The sequence below is a fragment of the Sphaerodactylus townsendi genome, linkage group LG08 (assembly GCF_021028975.2).
Source record: "Sphaerodactylus townsendi isolate TG3544 linkage group LG08, MPM_Stown_v2.3, whole genome shotgun sequence".
Taxonomy (NCBI): domain Eukaryota; kingdom Metazoa; phylum Chordata; class Lepidosauria; order Squamata; family Sphaerodactylidae; genus Sphaerodactylus; species Sphaerodactylus townsendi.
In genome coordinates, this window is record NC_059432.1 from 79,009,248 (window position 1) to 79,030,656 (window position 21,409).

The 21,409-nt window shown below is 39.9% G+C and overlaps 1 protein-coding gene across 2 annotated transcripts in view; it reads right to left on the minus strand.

Moving 5' to 3' along the window:
- The window catches only part of PAX3 (paired box 3), a 127,281-nt gene that overhangs the window by 9,865 nt on the left and 96,007 nt on the right, over positions 1–21,409 (minus strand). For both annotated transcript variants that reach the window (XM_048506177.1, XM_048506176.1), the window contains exons 6-7: positions 14,958–15,123; positions 13,760–13,974 (exon numbers count right to left, since the gene is read on the minus strand). In XM_048506177.1, the coding sequence (XP_048362134.1) occupies positions 13,760–13,974; positions 14,958–15,123 (381 nt within the window). The remainder of the gene's footprint in view (positions 1–13,759; positions 13,975–14,957; positions 15,124–21,409) is intronic.

Consider the following 21,409-nt stretch of genomic DNA (forward strand, 5'->3'; position numbering starts at 1 on the left):
ATTTCTCACTGGTGGTTATCAAGTCAGTTCGCAAAGAAGCCAGCACCTCGTCCTAAGGCTTCCCACCCCACCCACCCCCCTTTTTTCTATTGGCTTTTTAAAAGGTTTTTTAAAAAGTTTTTGATCCAAAATTTAGCAGAAAGTTTTCTTGTGTACACCAAATTAAGCAATCACCCTACACCCAAGCATATCAGAAAGTTAAAAGCCAGCTATCAGATCCATCAAAACCACTGGCATCATATACCTTATATACTACTGATAGTGGAATGGCTCCTCAGAAGTCAGCTTCTCACACTTGCTTTGTGTGATCCTAGAAGGTATCATCCAATTATGATAAAGTGATGATTGGATGAGGAGCTTCCTTCATCATGCGTCACTGTGCAAAGTTCAGAAAGTTATTGTTGTGGAAATCCAATCTATCACGTTTTTATCCTGTTTTTCCAAGGAGTTCAAGATGGTGTCAATGGCTCTCCTCTTCATTTCTTCTTCACAAGTACTGGCTGTTACGTCCATCCTAGGCTGAACTACCTGGTACTGTCCTTTCTAACCACTTCTCTCTCCTCAGAAGGCCTTTTGTGCTCTCTTATGCAAGCCATTTTCTCCACATATACCCCAATGACAGCATATCATTTCTACTCAAGTAAACATCTGGGCAGGTCACATAGGAATATATATATATATAAATTTCAAATTAACTCAAATGAATTCCAGATTAGATGCTACCTAATGTATCAAAACTTGATAATCACCTTATTACACTGCTCATCTTTGAGGCTAGCTGAAAAAATAATATAAAGTCAAACTGTCATCTCAAGAAATATTTCCGACTTTTGAATTCATGCTGCAGTTGATTAGCATCTAGGTAATTTGATTTTGGAAACTTTCTCTTTGAAAACTATAAAGGAAGCAGCCTGAAGGCAGAAACTCTCTCTTCTGGTATGTGTTGTGACCTTATAGCACCAGTACAAGGAGTTACAGGAAGGGCATGGCTAGCTTCCCCCTAATCACTTTGTTAGAAAAGCTATGGAAAGACTTACTCTGAGATATGCTAAGCACTTACAATTCCCAGAGCTTTCAGAGGGAATAAATGGCATAAAATAGGAAACTTGAATCACTTCAACTTAACTTCATCTGCATTGGATAAATAATCAATATTTGACAGCTATTGTGGCATAGTGGTTGGTGTGCCAGACCAGGAATAGAAAGTACAAGATTAAAAATCTTTGTGCATCATGAAATTCTCTAGGTGACCTTGGGCCAATCACATATTTTCAGCCCAATGTACTGACAACATCATTAAGAGGATAAAATGAAGGAGGGAAGAAACATTTATAGCACCTGAGCTCCAGTCAACTATAGTAGCCCTGTGGGGATAGGGCGGGAAATAAATAGGTAAGTAAGTAAGTAAAAATAGGAGGGGAAAGCCATAATTCTCTACAAAGCCCCACAGTGTTTCTTTCCCTTATTCTTTTCTAGCAACCTGTCTTATTTGTACATCCATTACATTAATGTAACCCCCATGCCCAGAATGGGTTGAACCAGTAAGGGGGTGGAGACTCAGAGCAGCAGAAAGGCTGCAGAGCTCTTTGGAGAAGACAAGGCTACCAGACTCAGACCTTGGTTCTATAAGCCCTTAACACCTTGTTAAGGTAAACTGCAATATTATTGGGAACTACTGGGAAGGTAGTTGTTTGTTTTTGCTATGTTGTAAATGTTGGAGTTTATTGTTTCAGGGTTTCTTTTTGTGGTTGTAATTGGTGAGAGTTCTCCTGGAAACCTTCATCATGTTGCATCCTGTTCATCAAGCCCTTGGAGTCTTCAGGAGACAACCCACTTGCAAAGAAGAATTGGACTTGGCAGTATCAGTAGACTGTAACTAGAAGGACTTGAAATGCAACCTGAACAGGACCTTGAATTGTAATGTTAAATGTTGATGTTTAATGTTATTTGTAAAGAGAAGTAAACTGTTTTGTTTAAATTTGGTTCTTTGCAACTCCTTCCAAGTACTGCCCCACAGAACCCACAAGCTGAGGTTACATTAACACACAATTTTAACCTGATAGCTAGTTGATGAAGATATTTGGTATTTATACGTTTATGCCATTGCTGTTTAATGTAGTGCTTATAATATGCACTATGAGCTATTTTATTTTTGTGCTTTTTAATTATGAATTTTACTGGCTATACTGTCTGAGCTTCTTAAAGTGGTTGAAATATGGATATGAGAAACACAAATGTGTGCTGGAAATGAATTGTCTGTTAAACAGTTTTAGGAAACCTGCAAAAAAAAAAGGTTCAGAGGTGCAGTCCAATTTTAGTTTACATGCCCAGTGGCCTTAATTCAGCCCTCTCTAGCCCACTGAAGTCAGGAGGTAGCTTTCTGTTCAATTAAGCATACAACTGAACTGAGTCCTACTCCCTTTAGGCTAGAATCTAAAATCCAGCTATATCAAAGATCAAGCCACATGCCACATACTTTATGTGATTAAAACATACTAGAAACACTGTTGGTTTTTTTCATATTGCATATAACATCACGATTTTCTTCATGCCAGATATCCTCTGAATATAGGTTTGAGGATGTCTGATACCATGCAGAATTTGTACTAATGATACCATGCACCATTTGTGTACAATTCTTGTTAGCTTATTTGCTTCCAAAGTTCTCAGGGCTTTTGCCCACAGTGTGACTCTTCAGGAGAAATGGTATATGTAGCATGTCAAGCAGTACACCATGAAAAGACACAAAACATGCCACTTAAATTACTCCAAAAATTATCCACTGATTTGTTCTTAAAAACAAAATAAAGCTCTGATATGGGAGAGAAAGAACTTGGAAAGACGTTAAGCAACAAAACTTTCTCCTCAGATTACAGATTAACATTTTTAACGTATTTATCAATTATATTTCACTCTTCTTTCTAATAATGTCGATACTACTTTTTACCTAGAATACAAGTGTCCAGATTTAGGACACTGAATATTTTACTAATAAATGTCTTGGGCTCATGGAAAGGGGTGGGGTGAGGTCAAAGCACTATTTCTCTTTGTCCAGCGTAAAGTTATAACAAAGTCTCTTTCTCATGTAGAAATAGACAAGATTACATTCAATACAAAAAAAGAACATCAAAATGGCACCATGGCAATGAGTTGGTAGCCCTCTCCACCTACTCATCCTCCCCTCTCCATGTTTGACTAGTGGGGAGGGATCCTAAAATACACAGAAATGACTTTATGTTGTAATATCAAATACTAACGAAAGGTCCCCATAACTGCTTAAGATCTCACCCTTGATGTTTGAGAAGAAGTGGGTTATAAAAGTTTCAGACACGTGGGAACATTTGGATTTTTAAGCTAATATAGGAATCCCTTTATCATGAACAGTGTAAATCCATTATATTTCATTAAAATTATTTATTTTAAATGAAATGTGGTGCCACCTAACATAACTTTTCTTTAGCAACTCAGACCTTACCGAAGGCATAATAAAATTCTCATATGTTTTAATTCATTTACGCATGCCTGCATTTAATATGCTGTGTGACCATGTCTGCAATTAATATGATTTATGAGAGACAAGCATGTGCTATATTTGGGGTGCTACAGTGATACATTTTTTTTCTTCCTTTCCCTGATTGAAAGATTTAATGAAACAGCACAAAGAAAATTGTTGGTTGTTAACGTATTAAGTTGAACTGACAGGCTCATGAGTAAACTTTGGTGGAGTTAATGATATCCTCTTATCTGACCCTGACACATTTGCGGCATGTAATTTACAGAAGCTCTGTCCAGGGATTCTTGACAAATGCTCCTAACGATGTCAGGGCAATGTTCTATTCTAATGTAAAACAGATGTGGGTCAGATACCCTCATTCATCACTACACTGAACATTTCAAACCACTGCTAAGATGGATGGTATTACCTGCTGTTAACGCTTTTCACTGGGAAAAAAACTATATTCTATAATGTCCAACCCCCCCACCAAAAATGCACCCAAAAGACTAGGTCCTTTGCTTGTAGTCCACCTCAGTTGATTCTTGTTCAGAATCTTCAGTTGGCATGAAATGCAGTTGCTGGGGTTTTGGATGGGGCTCAACGTAAAAACCATATTAGCAGAGGTGTTCTACCATCAGCATTGGATTCCAATCTGTTTCTGGGTCCAATTCAAGGTCTAGTTTTAACTTTAAAGCCCTATAGGCCAGGTTCACCAGCATCAGCCCATCTCAGCCTTCATATCCATGCATGAGACCTTCCTACAGAAACCTGAAGCAGGATGCAATCTATGGATAATAGCTATTAAAAACAGAAATAACAGTTACCTTCTCATATGGCCCCTTCCACACACGTAGAATAATGCACTTTCAATCCACTTTCACAACTGTTTGCAAGTGGATTTTGTTATTCCGCACAGCTGCAAAGTGTATTGAAAGTGGATTGAAACTGCATTATTCTGCGTGTGTGGAAGGGGCCATATTACTACTTTTTAAATTAGATCTTAAGTACCCAAAGCTGGAATCCTGCCTTGAGGGAACAGGCATGTCAGGAGGTTTGTGCTCTGAAGCTTAAGCCAACGAAGATGGACACAAAAGGAATGAACTGCAGCTCTTTCGAGGTGAAAGAACCTGGGCAGAGAGTCCCTAAAATGACAGAATCTTCTTCCTCATTTAGAGAACCTCCTCTCAAACTGTCCCTGGGTTAGAGACAACTGATGCACAGTGGTGCATTCTGCTCCTCTGTTGTTTAAGAAATATAAGACAAAACTTCCTTGGGAATGTGGAAGTTGATGTTCTGTTCTTTAATGGCCAGAATATGTCAGTATTTACTCAGAAGACAATGAATCCTAGAGTTTATTGCTAAGGATTTTTCTTACTTCATCTTAGATGGTACAAACCCAGTGGCATACCGCTAATGGGGACTGGGGTATCCCATGTCCCTGGGCACACACCATTTGATCACATGGGGTGTTGGCTGCTCAGGAGGGCGTTACAGCCCGGCTCCTGCACTCCCCAGCCTCCCTGCTGACAGGGAGGCCAGCTGTGGCCACAGCACCTGCCTGAGCCACCAGCCTGAGCTGCCCACCACTGAGCCTGACCAGGCCCAGAGGCAGTGAGTTGCTCAGGCAAGTGACTGTTGCCAGCTCCTGCATTCCCCAGCCTTCCTGCTGACAGGCAGGCGAGCTCTCAAGCAGGAGCCAGCCCGCTGCTGTGGCTCCCACTCGAGCTACCCACTGACAAGCCCCGCCCCCTGGCCTCCCTGCAGGCCAGCTCCTGCCCTCATCAGGGAGGCCAGGGAGGGAAGAGCCTGATAGTGGGTGGCCCAGGCGGGCCCTGTGGCAGCAGGCGGGCCCATGTAGGGCAGGAGCTCGCCTGCCGCCATGGCACCCACCCAAGCAGCCCTGCTGAGCCCTGCCTCCCCTGACCACCCTGCAGGCTTGCAAAGGTAAGTGGGGTATGGGGCTGAGGGTCAGTGGTGGTGGTGCCTGGAGCAGCTGTTGCCTCTGGGTGCCATTTTCCTCTGTATGCCTCTGTACAAACCTGTAACAATCAAATCTGTACCACAGTTAAAAAGTTTTGTTCTCAAGTTTTGTTTTTAAGGTGGTAAACACATTAACATGATGATCCAAAATTGGCACACAGAATCTTGTGCTAACTGCAGAATCATAAGAAGAAGAGTTTGCACCTGCTCTTAACCACTACGCCACTGCTGCATCTAACATAAGTAGTTAGATGTTCTTCACTACATCTTTTTGAATTAACAAGTGCTTGTCAAGAAGAAATAATTTTAATTTTGACACTGGGGGGTCTTTTAAAATGCCATTTCATTAGATAATAGGCTGAATCTGAGAGTTTTTTTTAAAAAACCCAACCACCCCCCCCCCCTCAATACATAATGATCCACGGCACACTATCCACTACACACAGACCTAAAAAAGGCATCTTGGGAAGGAATTCTGCACAGCTTTTTCCCCAATACATTTTCAGTGTACCTTATTTCTCTTCAAACTGTTTTCTTTGGAGAACACTCCGAAGTGCACCTTTTTCCCTAAGCCGCCTGCAAGACATCTCCTGCCTGTCTGTGTGGAATGCAGAGCTTAGGGGGCATCTTATTTTTCCTGCCCGACTATTTCACTCTCTGGTCAGTTTCATCCTCAGCTTGTGCACAACATTTTATGTTGAGCTGAAGGGATTCCCCCATTGCCATTTGCTGAAGGTTGCTCCAGGATGTTTGCCCTGCAGGCTCTGTTCCTGGTGCCTTGTCAGCCCAAAGTACTTAGTTGTATTCAATTTGTCTTGCCAATTCTGGCAATATATAGTTTTCCTTAAAAAAAATTCAGTGAACTAGTTCTGAAGTTACGCAAATGTACATAGAAGAACCTTAGCTTCTCAGAAGACAGGTCTATTGCCCATTGAAAAGCACTGTGTAGATCTGTCATCTGTGGACCAATTTTAGTTTTCCTGTGCAGTAAGAAACAACTAAGTCGGTCTGTAGTAGGCAAGTCTACTTAATGCTTTTCAATGGGTGGCAGACCCATCTTCCAAGTGGCTAAGGTTCTCTTATGCATGTCTGCGTAGCTATGAAGATAACTCATTAAAAAGATTTTAAAATAGAAAAGCCGTACATTGCTGGCAACAGCAGGACCAGCTGAGTACAACTAAATACTTTTAGGGCTGATAAAGTGCCCAGGAGCGTAGCCTGTAGGCCAAATGTCCTGGGCAATCTTCAGTAAATGGTGGCAGGGAGAATCCCTTCAGTTGCACACAAAATGTCGGGTGCAAGCTGAGGGTGCAACTGACCAGAGAGCAAAACAGTCAGGTAGGGAAAGCCTTTGTTGCCCAGAAAACACAATACAGACAATGTCTGACATTAGATCTTGACACCATTAATCACTTTCTTGTTCCTGTAAAGACCAACTCTTCACCACCATCAGTAATAATGAGCAAAGCAGACAGCAGAGAAATACTCAATCAACCTGATGAGAAATGCAGACCTACTCCGAGTTTGAAAGGAACTAAGAGCAGTGGACATTTCAGGGGACTGTGTGTTAAGAAACAAGCCTGCCATTTGTGCCCATTCAGTTTCTCAATACAGATTGCTGAGTACTGCAAACATTACTAATTTACATTTTATGCAAGGCCTTTGATATCTGCCTTGAGTTTCAGCAAAGGAAGACTATAAATAAATAATATTAATAGAACAAAATAAAACATATGTGGTGCAGTCTATGGCTCTTAACCAAAGATGTACATGCATAACAGTGAATTGTCTTTATCATTTCTTTTTTGAGCCATCAAGTCACAGGCAAGAGACATTCAGAGGTGGTTTGCCACTGCCTGTTTAGCTACTAAGATCTTGCAAGATCAGGCTAGCCTGGGGCTATCCAAGTCAGGTCTTCATCATCTTAAATGAGCATATCCAGAATGATGGTCATGTTTGACACTACCGAATACTTGTTTGGGAGGGATGAGATAACATTCATAATTAGATTCAGTCTCCTGCCCCTTCATATCAAACCCAAGAGCATCAATGGGCTATTAATTTGCTTGTTTGTTTGTTTATTAGATTTTGTAGACTGCCTCATCCCCAAAGGGCTCTAGGCAGTTCACAATACAATAAAAACCAATAAATTACTTTGAACATCTAAAAACATTGAAAGTTCAATATGCAGCATCAATTCTAATAATAACAGACTACTCATATTGGTGGCACCCGGTCTTCAGGCAGGGCTGGGAGGGGCTGGCAGCGCCCAAAGATGAAACCAGCGGGGGCACTGCCAGAGATGACAAAACCATGGCAGGGCCTCACAAGGGGGCAGCCAATCCGTGGCCAACCTCACCAAAAGCCCTGTACCATGGTGGCATAAGATCCCACAAAGGGATCCACAGGCTGTTGAAACACATCCCAAATATTTTCCAGCCCTATTTCAGGGCCCCAGAATAAAGGAAAATGGATGAAGGATGAAGAATTCATCTTCCTTCTTTCTCCCTCACATATGTGTATAGGAAATGTAGGGCTTTTTCCTTGCCTCTTCCACTGAATCACCATTCCTCTTATTCCACAAATGGCTGCCACGAGATTGGAAAGCACCAGATACTCTGCCCTCTAGCACCTTCAAAGTATTGCAGATTTTCTAAGATAAATTGGCCCTGGAAATGCTGCAAACATACTCTCTCAGGCTCTATATACAATTGCACCATCTCATTGTGAATCCCCTGCCAACCACTAGGGTCCTGCTCCAATCTTCTTCAACTGCACTTGATGTTTCCAACCCTACCCTGCTTTCATGCATCTTCCCCTTATGCTGAAAGCATTTGCAACCTTAAGTGGTAAATGTAGGCAATAGGCATCCAGTGCTGGATATGGAGATCTATAAAACAGCATCCTTTTGAGCATGAAGTTAGGAAAATTGTGTATGGAAGCCAACACAGCACACATGGCTAACACAATGGGAAGCAAAGATCCTTCTTCTTCTAATCTTTCCCTGAATTTCCAATTTTGCCCACTCCCCACCATCAGCTGTTCTCTGCTCTAGTACAGCCTGTCCAGTGCTGCCCTGATGATATTTACACTGATCAGGGTTCATATCCAGATTTCAGTCATTTCTTAATGGCTGACACTGCTGCTTGGACATAATGGTTGTAGTTGTGCCCTTGCCACATCTTCTCATCTCTTTGGAATTGGAATAGGCATTGGTAAAGGGTCACGGGGGGTAGAAACCCTGTAAAAAGTATTATATTATTTTGTGTTTTTACAAGTGGAAAATGGTTGTTCCTTCTGACAGATAGTATTCCAGATTTTTAAATTTTCTAATTCTGAATCTGAAGGGCCTTTACTCTGAATTACAAATCCTTATTTTGTGCACCTTCATATTGCTGGATTTTCCATGGTGGGTGATTCCTTCCTTCCATCCCCTCACCCACCAATAGGGACTGCTAATCAGTTTTGAGCAGCAGGAGCGGAGAAGAGTTTTAGCCCTTGCCTCATGCACTGTTTTCCCACATAACAGCCTTTTCTGCACAACTCGTTTACCTCGTACCCAGCCTCCTATTGCTATTTTCCACTGAATTCTGCACTTTTCTCTCCCCCACCAATTTCATTCTGGAAAAGTTTCCAAGCACCTTTGTCTTTGGAGTTTTAACAAATACTTTTATCAGGATGCTTTCCCTATAAATGTTTCTGAGCTTGATTCCTTACCAGTGCAATCATAATGATGCAAACTTTTTTTCACACCAAAAAGCCTGGCCATTATCCATGTCTCTTGTACAGTCACCCAACCTTCCTTTTGGCACAGTCTGCCATTTTCTCCCATCCTGCATCACACTCATTTCCCCTCCTTTCCTAATTAAACAGTTCTTGCAATCTCCTTTTTCATTTTTTTATATTAATGAATTGGTGAATTTTTGCTAGCCTGCATGAGCTAGCAAAAAAAGCAAGAAAAATTATGAGGAAAAGATTCATTGCATAACAAATGATATTTGAGCAAATCAATTTTTGTGTGTGTGCACAGAAAAGGCAAGAATCATTTCAAGTTTGGCCAAGAGCAATGTTTGGGGAACATTTGAAGAAGGAGCATACATACAAACCTCAGAGAAAATGATTGTATCGAGAACACCTTAAAAACAAGGTAAACAACTTGTCTGGAAAAGACCAACATTTCATTTAACTTTAAGACTTTTGTAAATAAAAAGCTTGAATGAACAAATAAATATTAGATTTCATCTGCAAAAGCATCATGAATGCAGCTCTTCAGATAAAATGAATATGGTAAGCTCCTTTCACTGTAGGTCATTGTAGAAACAAAATAAGAAAAAAATACACACAAATCCCATGCTACTTTGAAATTATGAGCAACATCCTCACCTATTAAGAATCGAACTCAGATGTTGTAAAGTTAAAAAGTATTCTTGTGAATCTGAAAACCAGGCGGCTTTCTTATTGCAGAAGAATCTCCATAAATTCAGCAGTACAACTTATGTCATGCAAGTCATGCTCCCGTGGCGTTTGCCAGAAGGGGATAATAAACGTGAAGAACACACACAAACATTACATAGAAGGGAAGAGCTCTTCACAAGATCACAAGTCTGTACTTTCTCATTTATCTTTTCTCTTACAGTCTTCTACCAAGTCAAATTAGTTTCTGTGTCATAGAAATAGCATTTTTCTTCCTTGATAAAGTTCCACACAAGATCCTTGAACAGACACAACATTTCATGCTTTGCCAAGATCCAGTCTCAGACCCAGCATTTACACAACAGAACTGCTCCAACGGAATATCTAAACATACACAATGCATCAAAAATGACCTAAGTGAATGTTTGATGAGAGTCCAGTGGCATGAAACTATAGCTCTGATATATAATGGCTTGCTATATCTGTAGAATTTTTGTATGTTGAATATGTATGCTGTAGAAATAAACCATAGATCAATATGGTTTAGGCCCGGTCATCTTCTTTTCATCTTGGCCCAATACAATACAGTTATGAAGCTGTGAACTTCAAATACCCAAAGAACAATTCAGTTTGAGATGCAAAGGTCTGTGGCAAATAAAATAGGCCAGCTTTTAATTCAAATGTAAACAAAGTACGGGCAAAGGAAATCTTTACCTCTTCACCAATTTAACTCTGGAAGATTTAAGAAACCCTGGATTTTAGGCAGCCCTAATGTCAGTTCTTTCTAAACATGATATAAAAGATAAACTCAGTGAATTATAAATGTCTAGGGCATAAATTGCCAAAGTTAAATATTTGTGTCATATTAATTTTAATGTGAACATTAAGCAAAAGCAAAGATTTCTACCACAGGAAAAAAAGAAGATATAGAAGTGTGTAACTCTGCCTGATTCTTCAACTGTGAAATTCAATTAAATTTAAACATAGAATACAACTGTGTTCATATTCATAACAATTGACTCCAAACGTTCCAGAATAAAATGTAGAAGTCTGAAACTAAACTGAAATGTAGATGTTTTCAAGACCCAAGAGTTTCAGAATTACTGATAAGGCTAATGGTTAGTTTTATGGAAGCTTTAAAATTCAAAGCATTGAATAATGACATAGGCACTGTATGCTGGGATTTAACTGAATTCAGCAAAACCCCAATGCAGCCAACTCAAAGACTATTTTGTGTATTTATGGTGCATTATATTTCTCAGGTGAACTCAACTGTTCTGACAATTAAAAACCTATTCCTATAAATGGATCTGTGAATTAGATATACATTCCAGAAGGCCAAAATACTTTTACTTAAGACAAAGAAAAGGAGTTTCTATAAGTTTGGACAACATTAAAGAAATCAACAAAGAGCCAGCATGGGTAGTGGTTAAGATTAATGAATTCTAATCTGGAGAAATTCCCAACTCCTCCACATGAAGCCTGCTGGGAGACCTTGCACAGTTCTCTCAGAACTCTCTCAGTCCCATCTAGCTCACAAAGGGTCTCTTATTTTGTGGGGAGAGGACAGGATTGTGATTGTAACTGCTCTGAAACTCCTTAAGGTAGAGAAAAAGCAGTGTATAAAAACAAAATCTTCTTTGCATTTAAGGATTTTTAGCAATTGCATAGTGAATATATTCATTCACAGGTCTTGGGAAATTGTTCTGTGACAAACTGTCTGAAAAGAATGTTGTTGCCCTGCCCTGCCCCACTGCTGAAGACTGAAATGGCATCCCTGATTTATACCAAGTAAAAAGCCTCAAATAAAAAGAGGAATCTTTATATACAACAAGCCACAATCTGAGCCATGTTTATGAAGTCTAGGCTTTCAGTTTGGTGATGCCAGTGGGTGATAGGTTTATTTAGCGACCAGATGGCCTTAACCAATTACAATTGCCCCACGTTAAACTCAATGACAGAGCACACTTGCATTCAGAATATCCCAAGTTCAGTTCTTTATATCTCTGGTAAACAGCTCTTGGGTAGCCAGCGTTGACCAAGGTCCTTCTGTTCCTGAGACCAAGATCCTTGTGTTCCTGGGACCAAAGAGAGATACTGCCAGTTGGAGCAGTAAGCCAGATGTACCAATGGTCAGCCAGGATTAAAAAGCTTCATATTTCATAAAGCCATATTTGATCCAAATGTCACTGAAGCTCTCTACCATTGTCAACAATTTTATTTTCACAATACAATCATTTTGTTTCCATCTCAAGGAACATTTCTCTCTTCTTTTTTAAATACTATTTTTAGTTTTGAATATTAAAAGGACTATTTTAAGCTATATCTACTGATGGCATTTGCTTAGTTTTGATGGATTAATTCTGAACCCCAGAAGTGTTTTAATATTTAAATTGCAGCATTGCACACTGTGAATCTGACTACAAAATAAAATGTCAAGCCTTTTGTTGAGAACTATATTTTTGAAAAAAGATTCCTCAAAAACAGTATTAATTAAAGTCTTACTGGAAATACATCCACTTTTTATATTGGCCTTTTTTTTTCTACTAAGGTCTAAAGCCATAAAGTTTTGCATCCTACTATGGTGCTATAGGAATCTCTGAAACTTAATTACATTTACTGTTACAAAAAAAGGGTTTATGAACTCTTGCCTGTAGGCAAAAATGTTTATTTCATTGCCTTTGCTATTCATTCTTTTCAACTCTGGTGCCTTTGAACTCTTCAGCTGCATAGAGTTATCACTGTGGTGCAGAAACCAGGAAGTGTATTCCCCGAGATGTAAACCACAAGTGGAAGCCAACGAAGGAGGGAAAGATATAGGAGTCGCTATTTTGGCCACCCTTTGTGCTATTAAAATCTCATTTTCTGCCTATTAGAATGCCCTCTCACTGCTTAGGCAGTGGTGATAGTCAGTGATTACTGTGTAATTGAGTATAATTGTCTTTTCACTTTTCATTTGTGTCATTCCGAGCTTCCTTCTGTTTTTTTATATATTAAAAAACACACAGAGAGGAAGAAAGAGCAAAGAGAAGATAAAGCCATTAAAACTCTCACTCTCAGCCCTGAAGAGATCCCTGATGGTAATTATAGATTGCTTTTCCCCCATCATGACATTTACTCAGGAGTCAGTGGACAGCTCTGCTAAACACCTGTGCCTAAACCCGCACTAATAAAAAAGAAAACTCCAACTGAATATTTTTTGCAATCTCTAATAATGTCATGCCCAAGGCAGATGCCAGCAGTAGAAAATTTAACCAACCTTTTTGACACTCAATTATCAAGGCAATTTATTAACACAGGCAACCAAGAAAAGCTCATGCAGATTAGGAAAACAATTATGGCCTTCCAGTAGTTATAGGCTTCCAGTGAGCAGTAATTTTCTTAATTTATGTATTTATAACTTGATTATAGCTTAGCCTGATGTGTGTTGCTCATCAGCTGGATCAAGAGTAACTTGTCTTCTACTTGTAGGGCTGTTGAATTTTTTAAAAACCCTTCCATATTCTTTGAGCTGACAAAGGATCCAGGCAAAAATCAGTGGCTCTGGAGGTTGTTTTGAAAGCCAGGAAATTTTTTAAAGAAAAGAAAAAGCAGTACATCACAATATTTTACAATGAACACAACCAGAAAGACTTCATGGTTACATTACAAAACATAGCCTAAAACTAAATATAAGCTATGACTTTTGATTCAGTCAGTAGGAAAAGGGAGGGGAGGGGAGGGGAGGAAACTAGCAAACTGAAATCATGTGGCTTATATAAAGAATACTTTATGGTTTAAATCTGGCAAATCATTGTACTATGGCCTTGGGGAATAGACAATTTAGTTTGGGTATACAACAAATCCTGTGTCTGAAAAAGCAGGACTGACCTGAGGTGAAAGGCCATTGCCAATGGCAGGGTTCATAGGATTTGAGGGCCCGGATGGAGGCACAAAGCTGTCTGTATAACTGGAAAAGCCATGCCTTGTGCTCGGGAGGCAGTACGCAGAACTGCTCTCAGGATTCGAAGGGAGGCTGCTTTGGTGTACGGTGCTTGGCGGAAGAGGCTGAGGTCTGTGAACGGTGCTGCTTGGGTCTGACACAGCTGCAATGAAAAAGGACACACTTGCAGATTTTCCAAACTTACTGTGCACAATTCAAACACTGAACACTGATTAAGCAAGTAAGCAATTATCAGACCAAAGAGTCATGTTTAATGTTGTGCAATAGTTAAGCAACTCATGAGCACTCTTTAGGTAGCTACCATGCAAGAATACGAATCTTAATACACTGAATGCTGGAACTGGTAAATAATGTAAAATATGTATCAGTTTTTAGGGTCTCCCAAAGTGATGTAACATTTGCCCCCTTCCAGGTTGTGGTTTCCAACCACAATGAAACACGATATGTATTCAATCAAGATATGGTGCATACGATGCTGCACTATAGTTACAATCTAGCTTCAGGCGGTAAGAATATTTAGACATAAGTTCCACTAAAATGAACAGGCTTACCTCTAAGTTACCATAGTTATGACTGTGCTATTAAACTACTGCCCATATGGGACTCTGTGAGCTGTAGTTCTATGAAGATGCTTCCGATTCTCTGTTAGATAATTATAGCAATCCAGATTGCTTTTTAGTTAAATAAGCCTGCTTTACCTGCTCTGTTCCTGCTCTACCTCTCTCTTGACTATTATTTCATCTTTGTTCTTATTCCTTCAATCTGTTCAGTGTTGGCTGGGGTGGGAGTAACCCCATTGTATTCACAGAAAAGGACAAGCTTTTAGGTTTAGGTAAAAGAATGTAGGCTTGTAATTTGTGTATTTATTGTTCATTGAAACATTTCTATCACATTCCTTCACCAGAGACAAGTTCCTAGGACGGCTAACAAAAACATTAAGAACAGTTAAAATATTAAACATTATAAGCCAAAGGTGAGGCTGATCCACTTAAACCAATGCACCACTAAACCTGGAATTAATCATGAAGCAGACATGTCCTAAGCAGTGACGTTAACGCTTTCTTTCTTTCGTAAATTACAGACACATAAAACACTGCTCAAGCACACTGCTATTTTGTTCTGTACCTTGAGGAATAGAGGTGGGCTGGTAGGAGGATTCTGACAGTTGGTATGTTGGCAGAGTTGGCATGGCAGTGGGTGGGAATCCACCCGGGATCAAGTGGTTGAAAGCCATCAGCTGATTGGCCCCAGCTTGCTTCCTCCATCTGGCTCGACGATTACTGAACCAGACCTACAAATGGATGAAAACACAAAGGCATGTGAGAAGCCATTTTAAAATGTATTCCACAAATGAGGCCCATTCCTACTGCCCACCTTATAATTTCAATGAAACCAGCATTTTAAATATTCTCAAACTTTGTCACAAACAGCCTGTGTGCATTGGGAATAACATTAGTGCCCCCCTCCCAAACTTGACCAGTACAGGGTAGAATCAAAAAGTTCTGGGTAAATCTTTTGAAGATTTATGGCACCTTCTGCATACATACCAGATATTCTTTGGCTCTCTGTATCCCAGTGCACAGCTGTTCATCTTTATTCAGCACTCTCCTCCCACCCCATCCCAAAATTTTTACTATGGAAAGTATGGAATAACCCTGAAGCATGGATAATAAATAGCTGGATGATAAATATCTGCCATATATGTGGCTTTTCTCCATTATATTCTTTGTGGTGTTGTGGCTGTGGAAGTTCCTCCAAGTTTTGTTCTCATATCTTTCTTGAGACTCTCCCATAGAATTCATAACTTTAGCCCTCCTAAATCCCCTCCTTTTCTGTTCTCAGTACTCTTCCCTCTCCCGCTTTTCATTTATGGTTACTGAACGAACCAAAAATTAAATAAATTATTCTGATACCCAACAATGAAGGAAAAGGGAGTACATTTTCTGGTTTAAATTAGATGTGTCTTTATCAATGCACCAGTCTTTTGATTTGATACTTATTTGGCATTCATCCTTGTAAAGTACGGACTCTGTTTAGAGAAAACTACCCTCTATTGTATTGCTGAATTCCTTTTTCAAACTTTTTGCCCATTTGAAGAAGAGATCTTGTTGCCTTAAAAGCACATGAAAAACTCTCTGTTTAGGATAAGGCAGTGGAACTGTCAAGGCCAATTTCACTAAGGCAAGCCTTAAGGAAGACATGTAGCTTTGAAAGAATAACTGGCCAGTGCTTCGGAAATATGACGTTGCCTTGTTCAGTGCAAACTATTTAGGGAAAAAATGATAACAAAAGGCAAGATATAAATTTAGGGCGTCTGTGATGGAAAAGGTCTACAAGGTTGGGGGGGGGGGCATTTACCAGACCAGAATATACTTAACTGATTCGTCCAGTCTAATCTGGATGCTTTGCATGATAGTGGACTGATCCACAGTTCACTGTAATTAATTGTTTTAAAAATGTTCCTCATAAGACTGCATTTTCCCTAGGCTATAAAGAAACCTTTAGTTATGTATCCCAAGTATCTAAAATATACTTCTAAGCAGAAACTTTGACTTTATATGGTTAGAATCACATCTGATGTTGGTTAAAAACTATGTGGTTTTTGTACTAGGAATATTGTATGTAGAGGTTCAGGACTGATATGTGCCTCAGGCACCAAGGTGGGCTGTTACATACACTGACAGTTCTTAAATGATACAAATGGAACATTTTCCTTGCCAAGACTCAACAAAAATAAAATTAATTTGCCCCGTAAGTTGTTCTCAAGTCTTTTTCTGTGAATTTTAATGTTTTATATTTGCCAGATATTTGATAGCTAAGATTCATATTTGGCATATGATAGTATTTTATTATTGGAGTTTACTTCACAGAGAAACACACTGATTAAAATGGAAAAGGTAAATGTTTATTTAGAACTACATTTAGGAAAGGAAAGAGGAAGAGTCTCTGCAACTAATTTCCAAGAAGAAGCAGGATACTAAAACTGAGTATCAATCTAAGAACAGAAAAGAGGTGACAGAAAAAGATGGAGGGGTTCCAGCCCACTCTGACTACTTGCCTCCTGCTGGGTCTTCATTTCAGTTCCTTTGCACACTAAACATTGCTATATCCAATATTTATATCTGAAAATTGATGCTGACAGCTAATATTTCAAATGTGATTGTGTAAAGCCAACAGCACCTAACATAGTTATATTTAATTTTTATTTTACTTCTCTTCAGAAGAGCTTAGGACAGCATACATTATTTCTTCTCTCTCCTTTATCCTGGCCTGAAGTCACCCAACAACCTAGGCACTACTGTAAACTGTCTCTATACAATGTAAAACCAAGACAATAGGAAAGATGGGTATAAAAATTTGAATATATATTTCGATAAATTAAAAAATGTCAGTTATTTTGTATATTTTCTATTTTGTTGATTACATGACAATTGAAGTCAATGCCCAAAATGGTCAGTCTGTATGTTGGTCACTATCTTAGCACTGAGGGCTGGGCTTTACACAATAGCCTGTGTAATTTATACAATCCTGCTTAGAATGCTCACAGAAAGAAAGAAGATCAATTTTAGTACCTCTTCCCACAGGATATTTCTGATTATCTTCCCCGAGCCATTCCTAAGAGACCCCATTCCTCAGGAGCAACACTGGGGGTAGGAGCAATTTCGGTTGACACAAGAGGGACAACTGATAAAAATTACCAAGTTTTATTGTACATGGAAATTCTAGGTGGAATCCAAGTTGTAGTTCTGTCCGTTTCCGCATGGCCACGATGGGGGTCGGGTCGGCGTACATAACGCCGACCCAACCCCCCAGGACCATTCGCACAAACAGTCCCGGTTGCGACGGGGAGGACGGCGCAGCATCTGCATTGTGGTTGGGGATTGCCCCTCGTCTTACCGTGCATCGTTCTTTCCTGCCTCTGGCGCGTCCCACAGGCCAGGGGACACGCCTCCCCTGCCCTGCACGACAGCCCAGAAGACGGAGGGCAGGGGGAGCGTGTCCCCTGGCCTATGTGATGCGCCAGAGGCAGGAGGACACGGTACGCCGTTTGGGGGACGGTGCAGCCTGTGCAGAGGACACGGTACAGCGTTTGGGAAAGGGGAGGGGAATGGTGCCTTCCAGCCGCTGCCATTCGCACGGCAGCGGCTGGAAGCCGCTGTTTCCCAAAAACCTCGCTGGGGAAGCGAGGTCGGGAAACAGCGGCTTCGCACCGCTGGGGAGGCGCAAGGGCGGCGCGGCTGCGCAGCAGCTGCACAGCAGCTGCGCCCCCAGTGCAAACAGCTCCCTGGAGACGGCGTTTTTGCCGTCCCCAGGGCGCTTTTTATGGTCTGTGTGGAAAGGGCCTCTGTTTTGTTTTCATAGATATGCACTATCACAATTATTGGCACTTCCTGTGTAAAACTGAGCTGGTTCTCCATTTTATTTCCCAACACAAAGTAAATGGGGTATTCATCAAGAGCTGACAAGAGAACGAGTAATGCATAAAGAATCATAACCAATGACAGTATTCAGTCTGCACTCAGTCTGCAGTCTGCATAAATAATACTTTAATATTATTTATGCAGGGGCAGTAGGGTACATGATGATTTATAGTCTTATAATGTAACACAAACAGCCATATCCCTGGTTACAATCACAATCTAATGTTGAGAGTGAGAAAGACAAGAAAAGAGTGGGGTGGATACAACCATTCTACAAGCCTAAGATGGCTTCTTTTTTCAATGGAAGAGTCACTTCAATTGGAGGAAGAGCCTGTCACCTTGGAGGAAGGGTTACTTTACTGAATAAAGGACTGGATAGGGACATATCCATCCATCCCGCTAACAGAAAAGAACCAGAATATCAAAGGATGGATGTAAACAAATGAAGGTTGAGTGTGAAATATCCACAACTATGACTCTACACTTATTTTAAACCAGTTCATAAAAACTGAGCTAATATTAAACAGGAAAATCACAAAAATAGTGATGTGTAAGAAAATAGTGAATTGTGAGAAAATGGATGGATGGTATGATGGCAGCCAAAGCCAAGAAATAAATGAAAGAGGCAAGAAAGTAGTCAAGGGAAGTAGGCCAAACATAGGCCAAACGTAAGCATATGAACCGCAATCACAACAATCTTGTGGAAGAACAGCCTAAAGTCATGACAGTCTGTAAAATGAGAGGTACTGAGACTCACATTTGTGTGGAACCCATCATTCCTAATCATGAATAAGACCTGCTCTAGGAATTTTAATAAAGGCGAAAATGTGCTATGGAGATTTTTCTACCAGTATTTTACAAATATTCATGATACTGAAACTATGGTCGATTCTGCACAGCATAAATATAATGTCTTTAGGACATTAAAAAAGAACCATTTTGGGGATTTTGTGTTCCCACAGCACAGGAGTACACAAGTGTTGTCAGCCAAAACAGATCTCTTTTTCCGCCTGCTGCTTGGAGCTCTTGCCAATTTCACAGTATGCTTGCCATTGTGTTTTCACTGTGCAAAGTAGAGGAATAAAGTTTGTTTAGCCCAGCAATCCTGTGAACATGTCATTTTGTTTTGTTTTGTTTTGAAGGAACTATCTATTAAGGTACAGCAACACAAATATGCACATATTCTCTGTGTCACCATATCTTCGCAGACAGCTGTCTCGAAACAAAAAAAGGAAAAATTGCACATGCACAGGACTGCAGGGCTAAACAAACTTTATCCTACTGTGCACAATGAAATAGCAAATGGATGAACTGCAAGCAGAGGAAACCTCTGTAGATAATCTCCATGGAGAATCACCTGCAGCACATACAATAGTGGGCGCAAGAGCTGGGGGGGAAATGGGTTTCCTGTCTACTGGCATTCACTCAGCAGGCAGGAACTGTACTCAACCTGGATTATGAGGGGAGTGGGGAAGATTGCAAGTTTAGTGATCTTTGAAAAACCTAGGTTGAGAGAAATATAATGGGCCTAAGTCGTTTTGGGAACAGAACTGTGCGAACTTCTTCCCCAAAACTCTATAGATAACATCCTAAAGACATTATATTTGTGCTTTGCAGAATCCACATATGTTCCAGTTAACTCTATTTCAAATTAACCCTTGACTGTAAACACATCAAGGACCATCTAGCACAGCGGGGGAATGCAGGGCATGAAAGAAGCTTTATGGAAGTTAAGTACCCAAAGGCCAAACTGTAGGAGCTAGTATGTATATAAGTATCAGACATTGTAGCCTTCCTAATAGATATCATCAGAACTCAGAAACCAAGTACAATCAGCACTTGGATGAGAGACTACCAAAAAAGACTGGGCTGCTACTCAGAGGAATGGAATGGCAATTCACCTCACTTGCCTTAAAAATCTCATGAGGTGGAACTTCATTGGGTTATCATGAATAGATTGAGAATCAACGGCACACTTTACCTTATTGAAATTAATGCCAAAGTGGAGTACCAAAGAATATCTGCCTGTAGAGTCAAAATGTCTAAGCCCAGTCTGTTTTGCCTGTTTGTAAACCTGTTGCCCCTGTTCTGAGTTTCTCTCCATCCAGGTTTTACTGTTAGTTTTAGCTGCTTGCCTCTACCACTGCCTACATTCTCAGTTTTTGAATATTTGCCACCAAATCTAACTATTTCTCTCAATATTTATGAGTCCCATATTTTACAATCTTCATTATGCAAATGAAGTGTACTTATGCATATAAATTGCATCATTTATTTTAGGTACAGAATATTAATTTCTTTAACTTGGATCTAGGAGATTTTTTAAGGCATATGATACTTATCATGACCATTAATATCTTTCCTATGGAATACAGAGCGGCAGTGATCGCTATTAAGACAAAACTGAGGACAATTTCCCTAGAGAAATTATGTATTGCTAATTTAAAATACCAACAAATTTTAACAAGTACCTACAAGTTGGGTCACTTAAACTTCAGTTCATCTTGAATTTTCAGAAGATACCGTTCTGGTATTTTAATCATTGATTGACTGGGTTTTTTAACCTTCCTTGCTGTTTAAAGCAAAAAGTCCATATGTTCAGCATAGTACCGAATTTGCTAAGCTGTAGATCACAGAAGTGAGCGTGAGACAAAATGTGTCTCAAGGGAACCCAAGGAAGCCATAAGGAATGTAAAAAGTCACAGGGTTAAAGCCACATTAAGACAGCTGCTATGTTAATGAGACTTCTGCTTTTCTTGTAGCTGTGGGTCACTACTTTAAAACATGAACATTCAGTGTTGTTTTTAAAGCTCACACATCCCAAAATTGCATGCACAAGAAACTAAAGGGCCTATTTCTGATTAACTGAGTTTGTAAAAATTCCTAAACAATTTTTTTCACGTGTAACCAATCAGTTTTCAGTTGCCACATAGACATCTAGTTCTTTTTGAAACCCATAATCTGTTTCGGAAGCATGTCTTTCAGCTAATGTTTTTGAGATAATGAAATTCATTCCCATTGAATTTCAAAATGCAGTTCATATCCACACTAGATTTTTCTTCATAGTCCACATTAGAAGAGTTGGGGAGGGGAGAGATTCAAATGAATATGATGTAAGAAGTCTTGAAAAAAAACTCAGCGGTAAAACTGTAAAAG